At 35.9% G+C, this 23135-nt stretch overlaps 1 protein-coding gene across 1 annotated transcript in view; it reads left to right on the forward strand.

Moving 5' to 3' along the window:
• The first annotated feature begins 15204 nt into the window (after positions 1–15204).
• Positions 15205–23135, forward strand: part of LOC132564317 (paladin-like) — a 35704-nt gene continuing 27773 nt past the window's right edge. Inside the window, exons 1-2 of the mRNA XM_060228985.1 lie at positions 15205–15329; positions 17742–17970. Coding sequence (XP_060084968.1) covers positions 15205–15329; positions 17742–17970 — 354 coding nt within the window. The remainder of the gene's footprint in view (positions 15330–17741; positions 17971–23135) is intronic.

Raw genomic sequence — 23135 nt, forward strand, 5'->3', positions numbered from 1 at the left:
ATGTCAGTTTAAATTGATTCCACTATTCATGGCACGTTAAATGCTAAGCACTCCAAAATACTGATATTTCCCCTGAACTAAGGAAGAGACATTAAAACAGACTCCAGATTTAAAGCTGGAATACTTTTTTTTGGAACACCTTCTGATATGGGCCTGCTGGTGATCTGTGCATTTTGGCAACAACCAGATTTTAAGTAATTTGCAATTACTACAATTAGTGTTTTATGTAAAGCATGAGTGTACAAAAAATGAAATTGTGCGATTGCACCTTAGTACTGTAAGCTTGAGAAGCTGTGATGAAAAACGTATGTTTAATAACTTAACATTTTGATACAGGTTAAAATTGTCATAAAGCTGTAAAAACTATGGGTTTGAGATCGATAACTATTCTTGTCTTCTTTTTATCTTGTCATTTTCTTTGGTAATGATTGATAAACTATCAATTGTTAAGAAAATGATTATACATGTTATGCTAACATGACGTAGACTTAAGGTTTGTCTCCTGCTCATGCTTTGAAGTAAATACCTAAAGTTTTACTATCTGATATGATTTGAATAAATCCAGAATTTAAAGTAAGAGTTCCTGAATTTCTTGTTATTTGCCACTTTGGAGATTTTTGTTTTGTTTTACCATTCCACTCATAACTGAATCTATTTAGTATGGATTATGTTGGATTACCATGGAAACAGTGAAAAAGGATTCTCCTTTTCAAATGACATATTTACTAGTATCATGTGTTAGAATGAAAAATTTGTATTTGAATGTTTTCAGTATAAAGGAGATCACTTAAAAGCATGCAGAAATATCACTTACACTCAAATATCATGTAAATTATCCAATGTGTGCACTTTTTGAGGCATTAAAATCCATAGGTGTTAAATTTTACTTCCACTTGCACCAAAATTTACCAAAATTAGAAAAAAAAATGAAATTAATAAACCCACACTCTCTGTTTTTCTCCAAAATTTCCTGCAGAACTACTTTTCAAATTGGTGTGGCCTTAGTGTACATAGCATAATAGTACAGCCAAAAAGAATTGGTCGATTTCTTGCCATCTCGTACACTACGTATGTTAGTGCTAGTACGCTTCACACCGGTCATTTGTCTGATGAAGGTGACCGCCTAGTCATCAAAATGTCACACTCAAATTTTCTACTGGTTGTGTTTTAAGAACTTTATTCTACTGCCTGTTGTAGGCATTATAATGTGTAATGTTGTTTATTGAGTTTAATAAAGTTTGCAGTGAATTCATGATGCAGACTGCTGTCTCTAATCATATACATACCTATAAAACATGTTACATTTAATTTGATGCAGTCAGGACTTCAGGTGGGGTATGCATGCCAAATATCAATATATATATTGTGCATACTTAAAAGTTTAATGAAGTTTGTAGTGAATTCATGACGTAGACTGTTGTCTCTAATCATATACGTACCTATAAAACATGTTACATCTAATTTAATGCACTCAGGACTTTGGGTGGGGTTCGCATGCTTAATATCAATTTATATAATATACATACCTCAGTAACTAATGGTGGCCTATCTATCCCTACCTAAGACCAAGGAAATTGTTGCTCAAATTTTACATGATTTATATGTTGAAATATGTTTATACATGTAATTCAATTCAAATTACACAAGTGTGTTTTTTTAAATATCATTTTGAGCTCCAACAAGCTCAACATGGTCATGTATGAAGTCAAGTTATTAAGTGTTTTGGAGTCAGAACAACATGCTGAATAGCTTTAAAAGAAGAAACATTTGAGGTTAATCCTGAATGATGAGGACATCAGCTAAGATATCCTTTTAATCTTCACAGACTCTAGAACATTGTACTACACAAAGTCATGTGCTGAAATGAGGTCTTCTCACCATCACATAAAAATGATAGACTTATATCTTCATGTAACATATTTTTATGGGACATTTACAGATTTATGTAGTTTTGTCTCCTCTGGCTTGTAAGAGTGACATTGTCTTGCAGGAGGAGGACATGTCTGCTTTTGATTCTGGGTAATTCCTTCAGTTTTGTTGACTAAATGAAAAGTCATCATCACTACCATACTGACAACAATAACAATAGAACCGTGTGAGGCTGACAATGTCTTACTTTAGCAACACCACATCCATTGTGACTAAAATTCCTCTAACATTAGAAATACACTACAGGCTAAGACAACATAGAAATAGCATCACAGCAAGAAGGTGTAGAAATAACTGCATGTCATTGCTTTTAAAACGAAATCAGTGTCAACAAAGTGATTTTTTTGCTGATATGATTGAACTTAACGGAGAATCTATATAAATGTGTTGATATAAGGTCTGGATTAAGAAAGGATGTTTTACTTTTGTTTTCTTTGGCAGATTGCTGTGTACACTGTGTACTCTTGTATTAGTACATGTGTACAGCAGTCCTGGAAAGGACCAGTCAATCGATCGGAATTGGATGAAAGGTTGTGGGATACAACAATATAGACACTACAATGAATTTGGCCGCATTGCTCTGTAATGAATTTCTACCGTAATTTGGTTATAAGATGATGGGTGGTACATTTAATGGAGTCACACACGGCCGTCGCTGGAAATGGTAGTGACTGTATGATCTGGTTTTCTCCCCGGCCTTTGGATTTTAAGAGGATAAACTCCTTGATATCTATTAGGCTGAACGGTGATAAATAGGTGTCAGAGCAGGTTGTATATCATTCAGGCATGGTCCTTGTCATTTATCTTCGTCTTTCTGCTAATACATTCACTAAATAATGATACCTGGTTTATCATATTGCTGTTGTGCCATATCAGAAATCTTGGATATTTTTCCTTGACTTTATCATAGAGATTGAGATCACTGTCTAGACTCCACAGAACATGTTGTTAAGTCATGGCAACAACACAGAAGACAAATGCTCATCCATCTTTGCATGCTTTACACAGTTGGTATCCCTAATTGGTTATTGAGTGTTCAATAGATTAAAAGGTATCAGAGCCTCTCTTTGAATAAAGATCAGGCAATTTGACTGGTTAGGAAGCGTGTTGATGAATCACACTACTTTTAGTATCAATCATTCTGCCCCAGTTCTGATTACTATGAGCTGTTGGCAAGGGTACAAAATGTCAGAATGAAAAGTCAATTGAATAACAACTCCATGCCAGGTGTGTTCTGTAATTTGTTTTATCGTGATCTAAACCAAGTTACGATATTCGTATGATTATGGAAATTGTCATTCTGTAGAAATTAAGATTAATGATCAGTTACATGGTTTAAAATCTGAACTGTGTTAAAAGCATATATCAGATCGATAAAGTTTTCAACAAAATGATTAACTTTGTTGTATTTAAGTGTACTTATAAGGTTGCTAGATGTAGCAAGAATAGTATTTATTTTCTGCTGTTGGAATGAATCAATGTCTTTCCCCAGTATGTTGAAGAAGCAGAGCAGAAGTAAGGAGAAGCATATTTAAAGACTTAACTTTTCCATTCATACTCGCATTTGTATATATAGGTTGCAGCAACTTCATTTAGATTGTCAGTCACACATCCATATGAAGCTCTTGTTGTGCTTTTAGAATTTGTATCTTCACTTGAAAAGTTATTCTTAAAAATACATTGTTCAAATATTTCACTTAGAAATTTCAATAAATGCATGGAATATTTTGATAATGATAATTAATTTTCTCTCCCATCTTCATAAAGATGACCCAGTTTTCACCATATCCTTGTCACAATTCAATTTGTTTTATAAACCTTTGTGAGAACAGAGCTTGTAGCTGTATCATATTTTGTGCTGACTAGTGACATACCTGGGGTATGCGTGAGGTGGATAACCTCACCGAAGAAGTTGAAAAAGTCTTGTTTGACAGACATATTAAGAGTTAAATGTTCCACAAGCGTAATGTTGCGCTCTAAGTACTTCCTGAGGAATTGGTTTCCACATTTAAATGGACATAATCATTCTGTTACAAATAAGGAATTACCAGTTTTCTTCTTGGTGTTGTAATTCTCCTTTTTCCTTGCTCAATAGATAGATATTTATTGATATATAAACTAAGCAGTACCAGACTGTACAATCGTACGGTACCAAGGATTCAGGGCTATCTGACTGGAAGTAATAAAATATACAACAGCAGTGCCTCTGCCTATTACAGAAAATGTCACCATCTATACTTTGGCTTTGGGAAAGGATTTTCAGAGAGAATCAAATAATCAAAATGATGATTCATTTTCTTTACAAGAGGAAATTAAACAGCATTTTTTTATCCCAGGATTGAAGCTCTTCTTTCTTGTTCATCTCAAATGTTGTCAGGTGCAGGTGCTTTGTATGTGTAGTTTGTAACACAAATGTTGTCAGGTGTAGCTGCTTTGTATGTGTAGTTTGTCATACAAATGTTGTCAGGTGTAGATGGTTGTTTGTAAAGTATGTCACACAAATGTTGTCAGGTGTATGTGCTTTGTTTGTAAAGTATGTCACACAAATGTTGTCAAGCGAAGGTGCTTTGTTTGTAAAGTATGTCACACAAATGTTGTCAGGTGTAGGTGCTTTGTATGTGTAGTTTGTAACACAAATGTTGTCAGGTGTAGCTGCTTTGTCTGTGTAGTTTGTCAAACAAATGTTGTCAGGTGTATGTGCTTTGTTTGTAAAGTATGTCACACAAATGTTGTCAGGTGTAGGTGCTTTGTAAAGTATGTCATACAAATGTTGTCAGGTGTAGGTGCTTTGTAAAGTATGTCATACAAATGTTGTATGTGTAGTTTGTAACACAAATGTTGTCAGGTGTATGTGCTTTGTTTGTAAAGTATGTCACACAAATGTTGTCAGGTGTAGGTGCTTTGTAAAGTATGTCATACAAATGTTGTTAAGCGAAGGTGCTTTGTTTGTAAAGTATGTCATACAAATGTTGTCAGGTGTAGGTGCTTTGTAAAGTATGTCACACAAATGCTTTTAAAGTATGTCATACAAATGTTGTCAGGTGTAGGTGCTAAAGTATGTACAAAGTCAGGTGTAGGTGCATGTACAAATGTTGTCAAGCAAAGGTGCTTTGTTTGTTAAGTATGTCATACAAATGTTGTCAAGCGAAGGTGCTTTGTTTGTAAAGTATGTCATACAAATGTTGTCAGGTGTAGGTGCTTTGTAAAGTATGTCACACAAATGTTGTCAAGCGAAGGTGCTTTGTAAAGTATGTCATACAAATGTTGTCAGGTGTAGGTGCTTTGTAAAGTATGTCACACAAATGTTGTCAAGCGAAGGTGCTTTGTAAAGTATGTCATACAAATGTTGTCAGGTGTAGGTGTTTTGTAAAGTATGTCATACAAATGTTGTCGAAGGTGTCATACAAATGTTGTCAGGTGTAGGTGCTTTGTAAAGTATGTCATACAAATGTTGTCAGGTGTAGGTGCTTTGTAAAGTATGTCATACAAATGTTGTCAGGTGTAGGTGCTTTGTAAAGTATGTCACACAAATGTTGTCAAGCGAAGGTGCTTTGTAAAGTATGTCATTCAAATGTTGTCAGGTGTAGGTGCTTTGTAAAGTATGTCATACAAATGTTGTCAGGTGTAGGTGCTTTGTAAAGTATGTCATACAAATGTTGTCAAGCGAAGGTGCTTTGTTTGTAAAGTATGTCATACAAATGTTGTCAGGTGTAGGTGCTTTGTTTGTAAAGTATGTCATACAAATGTTGTCAGGTGTAGGTGCTTTGTAAAGTATGTCATACAAATGTTGTCAGGTGTAGGTGCTTTGTAAAGTATGTCATACAAATGTTGTCAGGTGTAGGTGCTTTGTAAAGTATGTCATACAAATGTTGTCAGGTGTAGGTGCTTTGTAAAGTATGTCATACAAATGTTGTCAGCTGTATGTATGTTTCTTTGTGTCTTGTCTATCACGGTGATTAATTGCCCTGACCGTTTCCCATGTTTATTATATGATATTAACCTCTGGCTGTCTAATCACATAGACAGAAGAGATTTAAGAAAACATTTTCTCTGATGTTATACAAGTGTTAAAGAATTCACACGGGAACTGTTCTTTCATTGTTTGTATACATGCTATCTATACACTTACATCAGACAGGACTCCATCTTTCTATTGATCACATACTTTGATACAAAATAAGTAGTAATCAGTAATTGTACCACTGTCATCCTGTTACATTATCCACCCTCGTAACTAGAGGTATCCTGAAACATGTAAAAACTAAACAACATCATATAAGTGAAAGCTAGCTTTAATAGAGTCGACAGTATATTGGTGACATATATATCGATCCTGACCACTCCTCTGAGCAGGCAACTGGTTCAATGTCTCATGCAGCATGTTATAAAATTCTAAATGACATTGTTTGTAAATTGATTGATGATATCTGTAGGCCTTATGTACGTTACTTCTGTGTCGTAATGTTAGAATAAAGATAAATATTCTCTTTGTCCTTTTTTTTCTTCAGGAAATAATTTTATCATATTCTTGCTATCATATGAAACTTAATTTACCTGGACAATAAGGCTATATTTACTTATTGTTTTGTTCTAGGTTTACAAGAGCTTTGTATTACATGTAAGAAAGTAGAACTATAACTGATCATGTGACCTGTAGATTTTATAAAACTTCCAAAAGTAGGGGCTTGATTAAAGAATTGTGGTTGTGAAGTTATTCAGGGAAAGGAATTATGTGGCAGTAGTTTAAAAATGGCTGTTTGTAACAATACAAGATTAGATCCATCTTGGGGAGATGGATGAGGGGACAGAAATACATGTCACCAGTGCAGCACTGATAAAGCTCTATCAATCAATATACTCCATGTGACAATGATTAGGCACCAACCTTTTTCACATTGTCTGGTTAAAAGATTTGCCTTAGGTTCAAAGTAATAAAGCTAGATTTGTTTTTTGGTAAGAGAAAGGAGCTTTTAGTTGGTAACATCAATTTTACCCATTTGTTATGGAGAGATGGGCTTAAATTCTTGTGTTGTCATATAGACATTGATCACACCCAGCGTGAAAAGGGCTCAAATGTTTGTGATGTAAACAGATGTTTATCACACAGGGAGAAGGACTCAAAATGTTTGTCATGTAAAACAAGCATTTACTACAGGGAAAAGGGCTCAAATGTTTGTGATGTAAACAGATGTTTATCACACAGGGAGAAGGACTCAAAATGTTTGTCATGTAAAACAAGCATTTACCACAGGGAAAATGGCTCAGATGTTTAGGATGTAAACAGATGTTTATCACACAGGGAGAAGGACACAAAATGTTTGTCATGTAAACCAAGCATTTACCACAGGGAAAAGGGCTCAAATTTTTCTATGTAAACTGACATTTTTCACAGGGAGAAAGGCTCAAATATTTGTCATGTAAATGGATATTTGTCATGTAGAGAAGGGCTCAAACGTTTGTCATGTAAACTGACAATTTTCACACGGAGAAGGGCTCCATATTTGTCTTGCATTTGTCACATGGAGAAGGGATCCATGTTTGCATTTGTCACAGAGAAAAGTCTTCTCAAATGTTTGACAGGAAAACCAACATTTGTCACAGAATGAAGGGCTCCAACATTTGTCCCAGGGAAAGTTTTGTTCATATCAACGTCACAATGAGAATTTGTTTTGATACAAAATTTGTGTTTGTATATAGGACATCAAGGCTGTTTACTTATGTATCATCAGGTACCACATGATTTGCTCTCTAATTTTCATTTCATTTGCTTACCTTTTGATGTGGATGTCTTTAGTTGTACATGAATATTCAGACACTTAAACTAGCCCTGAAGCTCCGTCCTTTTGGTTTGTAACAAAAATTGTGGAAGGTGACTGTTTTACAAAACCTGGCGCTGATGGTGAGGGATCATTTTGATGACTTTAATGGAACGGACATGCAATACATGCATTACTATCAGGAGTTGTATCAGTGCAGGTTCACGCGTTATCAACAACAACGACCTATTTCTTCAAAAGTGACATGCAGAAGATCTGAAATTAACATGTATCTATCAGTACAGTATTATCAACTGGAAAATACAAAATAACGATATAGGAAATCTTCTATGCAGGGGAATGTATTGAACAGTATTATATGCATTGTAGAAACCATGAAAAACGAAAGGTGAATCTGTTTGGAAAATCATCATCTTAGTATTTGAAAAAAAAAATTAAAAAACATGTGTTGTTCATTCTAGAACAGCAGGTTGTGTGACTGCAGTGATGATAAAAGTGGAATGTCTTTAATTCCAATTATAAAGTTGCACTATAAAGAACTACAATGTGGGTGAGATTCAGTAGGCATATCAGGGTAACAGGAATTATTTCTGAATACGAAAACATAATAGTGTTTTCCTTAAGTAGATAAAGATGATCAGGTGGTCCTGTGGTAATGCACTTTCACATAGAGGAACATGATTCAATTCCCTGATCATATAATAAAAGGTGGGGTTTCATCATCTGTGCACTTAAGGCAAACACTTATAGATTGATCTGTGTTTGTACAACTAGATTTTCAATTGTTAAAATTGATCACAAATATTATTTTTTATTTAATAAATTATGAATATACATTTGGGATGTCACCTTACACTCTATACATCTGTGATGTCACCTTACACTGTATACATCTGTGATGTCACCTTACACTGTATACATCTGTAATGTCACCTTACACTGTATACATCTGTGATGTCACCTTACACTGTATACATCTTTGATGTCACCTGACACTGTATACATCTGTGATGTCACCTGACACTATATGCATCTGTGATGTCAGCTTACACTGTATACATCTGTGATGTCACCTTACACTGTATACATCTGTGATGTCACCTTACACTGTATACATCTTTGATGTCACCTGACACTGTATACATCTGTGATGTCACCTGACACTATATACATCTGTGATGTCACTTTACATTGTATACATCTGTGATGTCACCTGACACTGTATACATCTGTGATGTCACCTTACACTGTATACATCTGTAATGTCACCTTTCACTGTATACATCTGTGATGTCACCTTACACTGTATACATCTTTGATGTCACCTGACACTGTATACATCTGTGATGTCACCTGACACTATATACATCTGTGATGTCAGCTTACACTGTATACATCTGTGATGTCACCTTACACTGTATACATCTGTGATGTCACCTTACACTGTATACATCTTTGATGTCACCTGAAACTGTATACATCTGTGATGTCACCTGACACTATATACATCTGTGATGTCACTTTACATTGTATACATCTGTGATGTCACCTGACACTGTATACATCTGTGATGTCACCTTACACTGTATACATCTGTGATGTCACATTTGTTATGAATAATTTCCCTAAACATTAGATGTATGTGAACACTTTGTTTATACAAATGACACTGTATACATCTGTGATGTCACCTGACACTGTATACATCTGTGATGTCACATTTGTTATGAATAATTTCCCTAAACAAGAATGTACTACTTTTTGTATGAGATAAAGTATTGATTACAGCTTCAGCTTCTTAAAGCTTGTTAATGATTGTATCACAACAGCACTATGGATCTCCAGGCATTTTAGCAGATGAACAATCTAAAAAGTACATGTTGTGGATTTGTTTTAGAATAAAAACCAACTACTTGTTCTGAGATATATAGTGCTTAGTCTCAGTATAGAAGTGGGTATGTGGCAACAGATTCTGTATGATCAGGCTAATATTGCCTGTTGAAGATTCACAGCTCATAGTAAAAGTGCATGCAGCAATAAATCTGTTGTAAATAGCATCCGTTTTGTTTGCGAATTTCATGCTTTTCCATGTTGAAGGCAATAAAATACAGTCTGATTTTATGAATCTGATGAATCCAGTTTGACTTTTGTCAATGGTACCCATAGAACTTATCTAACAAAGGACAATTGTCCCCGGTAGCTTTATCTAGCCGAGGTCTACTATACCTATAGAACTTATCTAACAAAGGACAATTGTCCCCGGTAGCTTTATCTAACAGAGGTCTACTATACCTATAGAACTTATCTAAAACAAAGGACAACTGTCCCCTTAGAGCTTAAATAACAAAGTCCCGTCCCCATAGAGCTTATATAACAGCGTCCCATCCCCATAGAGCTTATATAACAGCGTCCCGTCCTGATAGAGCTTATATAACAAAGAACAACTGTCCCAATGGAGGTTATTTGATAGAGGACAACTGTCCCAAAAGAGCTTATATAACAAAGGTAAACTGTCCCTAAAGAGCTTATCTAAGAGAGGACAACTCTTAAAGTAGAGATTACCTGACAGAGGACAACTGTCCCATTGGAGGTTATTTGACAGAGGACAACTCTCCCCATAGAGCTAATATAACAGAGGACAACTCTCCCCATAGAGCTTGTCTAACAGAGGACACCTCTCCCCATAGAGCTTATCTAACAGAGGACACCTCTCCCCATAGAGCTTGTCTAACAGAGGATTACTGTCCCCATAGAGCTTATATAACAGAGGACACCTCTCCCCATAGAGCTTGTCTAACAGAGGATTACTGTCCCCATAGAGCTTGTCTAACAGAGGACAACTCTCCCCATAGAGCTAATATAACAGAGGACAACTCTCCCCATAGAGCTAATATAACAGAGGACAACTCTCCCCATAGAGCTTATATAACTGAGGACACCTCTCCCCATAGAGCTTGTCTAACAGAGGACACCTCTCCCCATAGAGCTTATCTAACAGAGGACACCTCTCCCCATAGAGCTTGTCTAACAGAGGATTACTGTCCCCATAGAGCTTATATAACAGAGGACACCTCTCCCCATAGAGCTTGTCTAACAGAGGATTACTGTCCCCATAGAGCTTGTCTAACAGAGGATTACTGTCCCCATAGAGCTAATATAACAGAGGACAACTCTCCCCATAGAGCTAATATAACAGAGGATGACTCTCCCCATAGAGCTAATATAACAGAGGATGACTCTCCCCATAGAGCTTGTCTAACAGAGGATTACTGTCCCCATAGAGCTAATATAACAGAGGATGACTCTCCCCATAGAGCTAATATAACAGAGGACACCTCTCCCCATAGAGCTTATCTTACAGAGGACATCTCTCCCCATAGAGCTTGTCTAACAGAGGATGACTCTCCCCATAGAGCTAATATAACAGAGGATGACTCTCCCCATAGAGCTTATCTAACAGAGGATGACTCTCCCCATAGAGCTTGTCTAACAGAGGATAACTGTCCCCATAGAGCTTATATAACAGAGGACAATTCTCCCCATAGAGTTTATCTAACAGAGGACAACTGTCCCTATATCGCTAATATAACAGAGGACACCTGTTCCTATATAGCTAATTTATTAGAGGACAATTTTCCCTACAGAGCTTATTTTGCAAAGGACATTTGTCCCTATAGAGCTTATCAAGTAGCTTAATTAATAAATTACCTCTGTTCCTATACAGTTTATCTAGGACAATGGTCCTTAGGGTTTATCACACACACAAGATAACTGTTTCCATAGGACTACAGAGGACCATCATTTTCCAGTTATTGGAAATGTTCTCTACCCATTATTGTTGGTTCTGGTAAATCTCAGAAGTGTATGCCTTATGACCAGTGGTATTACAAATCATCTTTATAACAGATAATTGAGATTTATTGTCAGCTGATTTGGTCTTAGTCTATAGATTTATAACCACTTAATCTGGTTCCATTTGTACAACAGATATGTGGTCATGGAATGTAACAGAAGTACAGTGTACACAATATTCTCTCATGGTGTGTAAAATGTGGTCATAAACAATATTACCAAACAATAGTTTAATTATAGTTTGATGTTTTGTGTGAATACCTGCTGATCAGTATAATAGATTAAAAACAAAACATGAAAGGTTTATATTACAATGAATGAGAGGAGACTAAATTGATATTGTAGTGATCAGTATTAGATGGTTTATTGGTATTGATCAGTAGTGATCAGTATTAGATGGTTTATTGGTATTGATCAGTAGTGATCAGTATTAGATGGTTTATTGAAATTTTTAAGTCAAGATGGAGAGGTGAACTGAAGTTTTGTTCCTTTGTTGAAATTCTTTCAAGATTTTGTTGGCGAATTCCTGACAGTTAATTTTTCTTTGAAATTGTATCAAGTTTTATAATTAATGCCAATGAAAACGCTCCTTTCAGCCGTTGATGACATGATAGAAGCTCCTCCCACTTTCAAGTCAAGTTATATCAATTCAGTTCAGGATGTAGGTCCTGGCATATGAAAATGCTTGAAATGTCTCTTTGCATGAATTATCTGCCTAAATTGTTGTGTTATTGATTCCAAGTGTACATACCCAAAATTTGCCATGTCTATCTCTGAATGGTAAAGGTATTTGTTCACTGAAGTAGATCAATAAAACACGGGACATGATGGAGAGGCTATGACAAGTGACAGCAGATTCATTCGAAGTTGTCAGTACACTTCTTTCAAATGCAGATTGGGATTTTTTGTATAGGGTAATGCAGTAAAGATAGGAGACAATACCCTGTAATATATGATTTTATTTAGCTTTGATATTACAACTGAGCCTTGATGCCTGGATTGAAAATATCACCCGTTATTTTTATTGACATTCTGACATTACCAACAAACTCACGTTAGGCGAAGAAAAGTGAATTGGAATAGTATGTGACAATGATCACCATTATGAAACTCTCCACTTCACATTTCAATAACACATTTGAGCAAGTCTTAATTATCATAAATTTCTCCAATGTTGAGGTCAATCATCTGCCTCAACAGGAAAGGTTGCCGCCATATTTGGGCTAGTGTCGGAATGATTGTCATGGCAACAACTTGGCAATTGATGAGTATGTCAGGGATCAGATCTTGAAAACTATTCAATAGAAAGATGTGCTTGTTTAGTCACACTGACATGTTTTATAAACATTTTCCAGTTTGCACACCCACTCAGTTAATTTTTATTCCATCTGAGGTATGTCTGATTGTATTTGTTTTCTATTTTGAAAATCACAGAATTTTGTCCTTTTATTGTGTTTCGTTAAATGTGGTATTTTGTTAAATGTGGTGTGAGTTATCTCCCAGACTTGCAGAATCAGTGTCTGATGAGTCTTTTGTCCACATGTGGTAAATTTTTGACAGATCTGGTTATGATACGTAATGATAGTTGATTCTGGACGTGGTTGCTAATTATTGTACAGACAGTGGTAAGTGAGGACATGTGCAGGACATGTCTGATCCAATTAAGAGAGACAAGTGTTTAATACTTGAGGTATGACGATGCAATCAAGAATGTCATTTTTGTCACAGCTCATTTGATTACTGAAAGGCTCTTAGGATCGAGTCAGGCAAGGTATATAAAAATACATGCTGGAGATGCAAAAATAACTAAAAGTGATAATTACAAAACCTGACTTTGCCCCTAGTAATAGCTGATGACACTTTAGCAGTAGTGTTGGACTTTTAACCAGTGAATTGGATTAGATAGCATCAGATCCTGTTTAATAGAGACTGTCACTTTCACTAGGATTGACAGGAGGAGTGAGCAGGAGAAACAAGCTTCGGGAGGAGGAGTGGGTGTGACCCATATTCAAGGTCACATGGGTCAATTTCTGAAAACCTTCAAACAACTCTTTCTTATTAAGCAAATTATTTGGCTGGTAGATTTCTGGGATGAAGCTCAACACAGGTCACAGGAGTCAAAATTGTTAAAACCTACAATCAATTTATCTTATAATGATCCATATTGCCCTGAATCGTGATGTTTGGTTGTAGGTGACACAATCCCTTTGGGTCTCTTGTAAATAAAAGATTTTGAATTTGAAAAAAAAAATCAGTCATATTTCTCAAATATTCATTTCAGTAATATAGCTGATAAACTGTGCACTCATATTTGAAAATATAAAAGAGATTGTGTCGATTGTTCTGTTACTACCACATAAATCACAGAATATTGAATTTAGGGGAAAAAAAGGATCTCACACTTCAAAATGTCCCAGTGCTTTGCCTAAAAATATCAGGGGAATCATTACATTAATTATATGGTTGAAGGCCTGAAGTGGTTCACAGGTAGTTTACAAGTGCAGTCTTTTAAGAAAATTGCTGTCTTCTATGTCTTCAAGGAAATTGTGTAGTGCAGTAATCAGAAAGAAAGAAAATTAACATGGATGAAACCTAACAAATCTACATTTTCAATTAGGTCTATGTATGGGAGGCAACAACAGTTAGTAACATTGTTCCCTGTTAATGTGAGTAACTAAGTCTATGTATGGGAGGCAACAACAGTTAGTAACATTGTTCCCTGTTATTGTGAGAAACTAGGCCTATGTATGGGAGGCAACAACAGTTAGTGACATTGTTCCCTGTTAATGTGTGTAACTAAGTCTATATATGGTAGACAACAGTTAGTAACATTGTTCCCTGTTAGTTTGAGTAACTAAGTCTATGTATGGGAGACAACAGTCAGTAACATTGTTCCCTGTTGATGTGAGTAAATAGGTCTGTGTATGGGAGGCAACAAGAGTTAGTAACATTGTTCCCTGTTAATGTGAGTAACTAAGTCTATGTATGGGAGACAACAGTTAGTAACATTGTTCCCTGTTAATGTGAGTAACTAGATTTGTGTATGGGAGGCAACAACAGTTAGTAACAGTGTTCCCTGTTAATGTGAGTAGCTAGGTCTATGTATGGGAGGCAACAACACTTAGTAACATTGTTCCCTGTTAATGTGAGTAGCTAGGTCTATGTATGGGAGATAACAACTGTTAGTAACATTGTTCCCTGTTAATGGGAGAAGCTAGGTCTATGTAAGGGAGGCAACAACACTTAGTAACATTGTTTCCTGTTAATGTGAGTAACTAGGTCTATGTATGGAGACAACAACAGTTAGTAACATAGTTCCCTGTTAATGTGAGTAACTAGGTCTATGTATGGGAGACAGCAACTGTTAGTGTTGACATTTTGATGATTTTTGTTGTCCTATGACAGATGGCGTTAAAACAAGGATACCCTACGCCAATTCCTGATCCAAATCAGTAGCCTGTGTGCCCACCCCTGGTTTTAGTTACTGCTGTTACTCTCCTTAACAGTTACCCCCATCAAAGTGTTTATTGTCAATAGAGGGATATTATTTCACTCCTGAATAAGGGCCAATATGAGTTGAGCGATGTTTGACATGCTTTCTTAATATGTTGTTTTGAGCCAGAATGTCATGACAAAGCCTAGCAACATGGGACCTCGCATTGTCCTGATGCAACGTAAGGTTATGTTGATGTATAAGAGGAAGGAGGTGTGGTCTCAAGACCTGATCCCTATATGTTACTGCGGTAATATTGCCAAGGATAAGCATGAGAGGTATTTTCATGCCTTGAGATATTCCTGCCCATACCATAACAGACACTTCTCGAATCTGCTGCTTTCCATTATGCAAGCGTCAGAATATTGGTCACCACAATATTGACAGACACATTGTCGTCCATCTGACCTGTAAAGTGTGAAGCAAGACTCATTGGTGAATAACGTGCACCTCCAAGAAATTGCTTTCTTGAAAAATCTGCCGAAAGTATGCAGTGTCAAGCGGGGTCACAGTCAGAATTTTAACTGAAGAACACTTTCACAATTCATGGAGGTAGCTCAGTGTCAAATTTAATTAAATTTCATCCACGTTTCTGAAGGTTATATTACAAACCCCGTACTTGCATTTCTTTTTTCTGCCAGTATATTTACTGAAGTATATTGGCATATGCCTATCAAATCCTGAATGTGTTGCTCTCAGTCCTGTTGTTTTTGACTGCGTAAGTTTTTTAACATCCCCAAGATGCATGATGCCATTCGTAACCTTTTGGTACATGTCAGGGTATTATTGCAGAAGGTCACATTTATGTGCGAGATCACATTTGATTTAATTATTTTTGTACAACAGTGTGTAACTGAGTGATGAAGTATCATTATATTGTTCTACATTTCCTTCCTGTGAAACATTCATTTACAACACAATTAACATCATAAAGATAAGTTCCTCAGGATAATTATAGGATCCTTTTGTGATTAATTTCCATGTCCTCATATAGTGGCACCAAAATCCTGCTGTGTCTCTTGTAATTATTGTAATATCAAATTAAGCAGATTTACTTGCCACATCAGTGTCTTTGGTAGAGACAAACACCATTCTCCAAGAATATACTATTATATTGTTATCGCCATCAGGGAACTATCCTGTTCTTGACAAAAAATCCCCGCAAAAACAATTTGCACATTCCTTTGCTGAAATATGGCAAAGAGATAGTAATAGCATTAGTGAAATTCTCATAAACTGAGTTGATGAATCCAGGGAGAGACATCGAAAATTTTTGACAAGAATCCAATTTCAGAAAGGGACAAAACAATTAAGGAAATGAAAAATACACAAATAGGTTTTCTGTTTCCATGGTTACAGTTGAGCAGTAGATATGGCTAGAGTCAGCATGATGACTGTTGTCTATCATGATAAATTTTCCTTCCTTTATTAGCTTATCAAAACGGCTATGTCCTGTTAATGGGTACCATTCTTACTAATTAGCAGATAGATTGTCATCTTGTAACTTAACAATATTGAAAAAATTCTCTTGGTATGATTTTTTAAAAGAGATTCTATTAATTGGAATTGCAGTGTATGTTGATAGCATAAAGGATTTTTAAAAACTGTTCATGTGGCTGTTTTTCACCCAAGTGTAAAACTTTTAATGTAAACTGTGCAAAGTGGTTTGTTTGTCCACATTTGTAAAGTAGTTAGTTTTATGTAAATATCTTTTGAACATTGTGGATCTCAATCATCTCTGTGTGTGTGGCACTCCAGTGATTTGAGGGTAACACAAGGATATCAACATTGTAATAGGGGAAATTCAACAATTTTTAAATCCTTTTCCTGCAGGAATGACAGAATTTTGCTGAAATCTAGTCTGAAGTATCCTTTGGTAAAGCGACTTAATTTTGTGTAAACAGCAGGTCTTACTTACCTGGAGCCTGAAAGATATGGCCAAATATAAAAACCATATTGGGACTGAGGGATGCATGTGGTCCATTATGGAAAATTTAGCAAATTAAAATCTTGCAAGAATCACAGGATTTTGGTTTGGTTTGAAGCATCTGTGAGTGAAGGGACTTTATCATTGGGTTCAAACTATATGGGGCTCAGTAGAATATGTAGAGAAATAGATTTAAAATCTTCTTTTTCAATTTAGATGAAAACTATTTTGGTTGTTGCAAGCATACTTGGGTAAAATTAACTGATATTGTATGATTAGAAAGTCTTGGGCCCCTGGGGTCTGAGAGACAGGGTCCAAAAGAGGAAATTTACAAATTTTTCTGAAAGCTTTTTTGTTTGTAGAAATAATAGGATTTTGATAGAATTTGGCTTGAAGCATCCTTAGGGGACCTTTGTATGAATGGTTGGCCTGACCCTCCAAGTGGCAGAGGATGGGGTCTAATAGGGCAAATAGAGGAAAATCTTAAAAATCATCTCCCCCATTAGTTTGGATACAGCAATTTAAGACAAACAAAACCAGGCAAATGATACAGGTCATGTGGACCTCTTGTTTTCCTCAAATCTTGGTCACTTGTTCTGGTTTTGTTAACATCACACATTACAAAAAAATGCTGAAAATACATAATAAAGAACATCATGTTACTGAATTAAATTTGTTTTAAATACTACAGCAACAACAAATTGTTATTAGCTGATCCTGGAGTCAGGAAAAGCTACAATATTAACACATGATTGTTGTACAGCACTGACCTTAAAACAATGCTTAACATTCACTTTCTACTTGTGTTTCAGGGAAAGTACTTTCTGGTGAGGGATGTAAATGCTAAGATGGATAGAAAGATGTCTTTGGAGCAATACCGTGCCCCGAACCTACACAAGGCTAACTGGCCTCACTCTGTGTATGCCTGTGGTCAGCCAACAGAGCGTGGTCTGTCCAAACTTCTGAACTACTTAGCCAAGGATGAGCCCACAGTAAGTAACTTGGACTGTCCAAACTCCTTTACTATTTAGCTAAAGACAAGCCTTAAGTAAGTAGCATGACCTGTACAAACTCCTGAACTAGTTAGCTAAAGACAAGCTTTAAGTAAGTAACATGACCAGTAGAAACTACTAAACTATTCAACTAAAGACAAGCTTTAAGTAAGTAACATTACCTGTCCAGGTTACACACCATGTATAGAGGTTACACAATGTAGATAGAGGTTACAAACTGTGTATAGAGGTTACACACTGTGTATAGAGGTTACACAATGTAGATAGAGGTTACACACCATGTATAGAGGTTACACAATGTAGATAGAGGTTACACACTGTGTATAGAGGTTACACAATGTATATAGAGGTTACACAATGTACATAGAGGTTACACACTGTGTATAGAGGTTACACACTGTGTATAGAGGTTACACAATGTATATAGAGGTTACACATTGTGTATAGAGGTTACACATTGAGGTTACACATTGTGTATAGAGGTTACACAATGTATATAGAGGTTACACATTGTGTATAGAGGTTACACATTGTATATAGAGGTTACACAATGTACATAGAGGTTACACACTGTGTATAGATGTTACACACTGTGTATAGATGTTACACAATGTATATAGAGGTTACACATTGTGTATAGAGGTTACACAATGTATATTGAGGTTACACATTGTGTATAGAGGTTACACAATGTATATAGAGGTTACACATTGTGTATAGAGGTTACACATTGTATATAGAGGTTACACAATGTATATAGAGGTTACACATTGTGTATAGAGGTTACACAATGTATATAGAGGTTACACATTGTGTATAGAGGTTACACAATGTACATGTGTGGTTTTTGTACTGATGTGTTTGGTATTTCTATCACTTGAGGGTTTTTTGTAATTTAAAAAAAAGAAATAACGAGAATGAAAGAAATATAAACTTTATATTAAAAAAAACTCAAGTTAGTGTGCCCTATTACCATGAAAAGCTGTTCAGATGATGAATTGACTTGTTTTGTATTCATGTATGCTTATGATATTAGTTGTGGCATCCATGACTAGTGTAATGAAATAAAGCTTATATATACCTAACTATTTCAGAACTATATGGAAATATTGTTATTTATGATAAGTAATAGATGGAGTTATTGTCCTTAGAGTAATGGAAATACCTATCAAAATAAAAAAAAATTATGTTTTAATTCCATTCACAGTTCAAGCAGGTCAAAGTTCATTCAACTCAAGAGAGTTCATTAGAGTTTAAGCAATGTGTGATCCATTTTTTTAAAAAGTATATTGTGATATTTTTTCAATGAGATTTAATTCTAACTTTACTAATATTGCCATCAGAAAGTAGTGTGCACTAAAGACAACTATGATTATGTTAGAACTATGCTGACCATAAAGGCTGATTGGCCTCTTGTTTTTGTTGAATCACAGCAATACATGTATTTCATTCTCTACAAAACTTGGATGATAAACTTATAAATAAGTTGGTTAATAATGTCTTCAGAAAATACATTTGGTGAGTTTTAATCTTTTTCTGTCTGATAACTAAGCCTACTTTGTTTGAAGTTGTAAGGGAATTTCATTAGTGGTAGGAATGTATCCTGTTACTTTAAATTGAACTGCTGAGTGAGAAAGTATTCTCCATCAGAAGCATTATTAAAGCGCTACCTGGCATGGAATAGAATTTCCTATCAAAGCTTCACGCTGGAATTTCCTTACAGTGTTTCATAATGGAATTTCCTGGATGTATTTAATGTTGACCTACTATTACAGTGTTGGATTATCACATGATTGCATGAGGTCCTCAGAATTTGTAATTGAGAATGTTTCAAGGAAGATGTTTCCTATTTGAAATGTATACTTCATCATCATTGCATGTGGCGTTTAGTGACAAGAGTTGACAACGACAGGGTGAACATTATCAGAACAACACCGTTCATTATGTCCAATTTCCTGAGTCAAAGATCTGATTGATTATCTCCCATTGTCCTGAAAATTACGGTGATTTTACTGTTGATATGGAACATATCTAAAATTGAAACTGTTCTCATTTATATTACCTAACTGGGAATTGTGTACTTCTGCCTTATCTAATCGTTTGATTATTTATCAAATCACGGTTTACTTTCAAAACTTTGAATGAATGAGTAATTGCAAAACATCTAATAAGAGCAAATCAGTCCACCTGTTGGTCTATATCACACAGTAGTACTCTAGACTGGGGAACCATCCTCCTGTTGGTCTGTATCACACAGTAGTAATATAGACTGGGGAACCATCCTCCTGTTGGTCTTTATCACACAGTAGTACTCTAGACTGGGGAACCATCCTCCTGTTGGTCTGTATCACACAGTAGTACTCTAGACTGGGGAACCATCCTCCTGTTGGTCTGTATCACACAGTAGTACTCTAGACTGGGGAACCATCCTCCTGTTGATCTTTATCACACAGTAGTACTCTAGACTGGGGAACCATCCTCCTGTTGGTCTGTATCACACAGTAGTACTCTAGACTGGGGAACCATCCTCCTGTTGGTCTGTATCACACAGTAGTACTCTAGACTGGGGAACCATCCTCCTGTTGGTCTGTATCACACAGTAGTACTCTAGACTGGGGAACCATCCTCCTGGGGAACCATCCTGGGGAACCATCCTCCTGTTGGTCTGTATCACACAGTAGTACTCTAGACTGAGGAACCATCCTCCTGTTGGTCTGTATCACACAGTAGTACTCTAGACTGGGGAACCATCCTCCAGTTGTTCTGTATCACACAGTAGTACTCTAGACTGGGGAACCATCCTCCTGTTGGTCTGTATCACACAGTAGTACTCTAGACTGGGGAACCATCCTCCTGTTGGTCTGTATCACACAGTAGTACTCTAGATTGAGGAACCATCCTCCTGTTGGTCTTTATCTTGAGGGAAATGAAATCAATATGAACTCTTGACCCCCTGGGATTTGGGGTAGAGCTCATAAGGGGACACTTAGTAAATTCTTTTAAATTGTTCTTATGTAGGAAATTGTTTGAATTATGTCCAGATTTAGTCTAATGTATCTTGGGATGAAAGGAACTGAAGTTTGTATAAACAGTGCATCAGACCCCTCCAGTAGGATGAAAGTGTTTTGACTAAATTTGTTCGCTAACCTCTGAGGCTGAGGGAAGCAATTTTCTATTAGTTGTCTGTCTTTGCCCTTGCTTCCTGAGGGATAGAGCCCAATTTTGCAAATCATCAAAATTTTGTTTTTATCTAAGAAATGACAGAATTTGGTTCAGATTTGGTCTCAACATCCTTTGATAAAGGGAACTGAACGTTGTGGAAACCCATCTGAGGGTTGAGGGACATGGCCCAATAGAGCAGAGAGATGTTATCTATCTTCTTTTATTGCAGTGAAACTGTTTTGACCTAATTTCATTTCAGATATCCCTGTGTGAAGAGAACTCAATTTTATGTTTATCAAAGGGGCAAAACACGATGTAGAAAATGGAGTGAAGATTAATTTTTTTTCTTTTTCTGCCTTGATGAAGGCATTTTATCAGAAGATGCAGTGTAGCTTGATGTTTTTAAATACCTCTTTTTTGGGTAAAATTATCACTGTAATTATGAATAAAATGTTATGAAGTGGAAATTGAAATAGGCAGGTGGAATAAAACAGTCCTGTGGGCCTTTTTTTCTCTATGTAACCATTTTAAAACACTAGCTACCATGTACTGCCTGGCTAGAGAGAACTTCTCTTTATTTCAATTGTATAAGTATCAAACTAGAGAGCCAGAGGTTCTGGGTTTGAATCATTAAATGAGGAGGAAGTGGAATAAATAATGACCTCTGTTACATGTAAGGTTTAATACTTAAACCTGTGTAAGTGAGTATTTCTCAGTACAAAGGAGATTGCTCAATACTTGTATCAGTTTGTCATTATCCATAATGGTTAATGGACACAAAGGTTATCATTCTATGAAGGTGATTTAAACTGATATTTGGGATATTTTAGCACAAACTATTCTGACAGGATCAGGAAAATTTAAGTCTGAAGCTTGGTGTTTATTGAGTTGCACAAGCTCCAGAGTCAGAAAAGGAATAAAATATTGGATATAAGGAGACAAATCTGTTCTGGATTTGAAAGGTGTAAAAATCAACAATAATTTGTATAATCTGAGTGAAATACTTTTAATTGTAGATATCAAAACCATTTTTATATACAAAGCCTTCCTGAAATAATTCAAGTATATCTGTCATGGAGTGGTATATCTGAACATTTCATGATGATGAGTAGGAGGAGGAGGAGGAAGATGATGATTACTTTTAAGCTGCTAATTTTGAGAAATATGTGAAAATCAAGAATTTGTGGCATATTATGAATATACATGTATTTTATAGCATAGTCCAATTTGATCCATCCAACTTTACACATGAGAGTTAAGGCTGCTCATTAATGTATTCATAAAAATATACATTGTTGCAATTTCAACATTCCAATGATGTCACAATTTGTTAAATTACACCAGCTTTGTGTTGTCTGCACTGGCTGACATGTTTGTATACTTATGTGTAGTTCAATCCTTTTATATATTTTGTGTAGTATCATTTGTATCTGTCCATCCATTTGCCATTCCATCTATCAATGTTTTCGTCTGACCTTCTGCTATCTTGTCCAGGCTCTTCCTCCTACACCACTTGTCACTGTGATTTATATTAGGGGTATGGCACTTTGACCTACATATTGATCTTTGACCTATATATTGATCTTTGACCTATATATTGATCTTTGACCTACATATTGATATTTGACCTATATATTGGTCTTTGACCTACATATTGATATTTGACCTATATATTGACATAAAGAAAATATTTAGCTATATTGCATTCATATTTTACATTTGTTGGGGGACTGTAATTCCCTGAAATGTCTTGTTGTCACTAACATTATCTCCCCTTTTTGAATACATTCATTACTGGGTTCACTGGCCACAGTCCCTTTACCCATGGTCATTAGGTGTACTGTGGACTATTAGCAAGTGATTTATCACCCACACTTTTCCATGGTGAGAGGTGTGAAGTGCAGCAAATGTAAGATTGCTATGAGCAGAATTGGATGATTGGTATTAGATCTGATAGTTCACACTTATCTGATTATCTGCCC

Source organism: Ylistrum balloti, unplaced genomic scaffold (genome assembly GCF_031769215.1).
Source record: "Ylistrum balloti isolate Yb309-2 unplaced genomic scaffold, AGI_CSIRO_Ybal_v1 Utg372168, whole genome shotgun sequence".
In the NCBI taxonomy this organism is placed as follows: domain Eukaryota; kingdom Metazoa; phylum Mollusca; class Bivalvia; order Pectinida; family Pectinidae; genus Ylistrum; species Ylistrum balloti.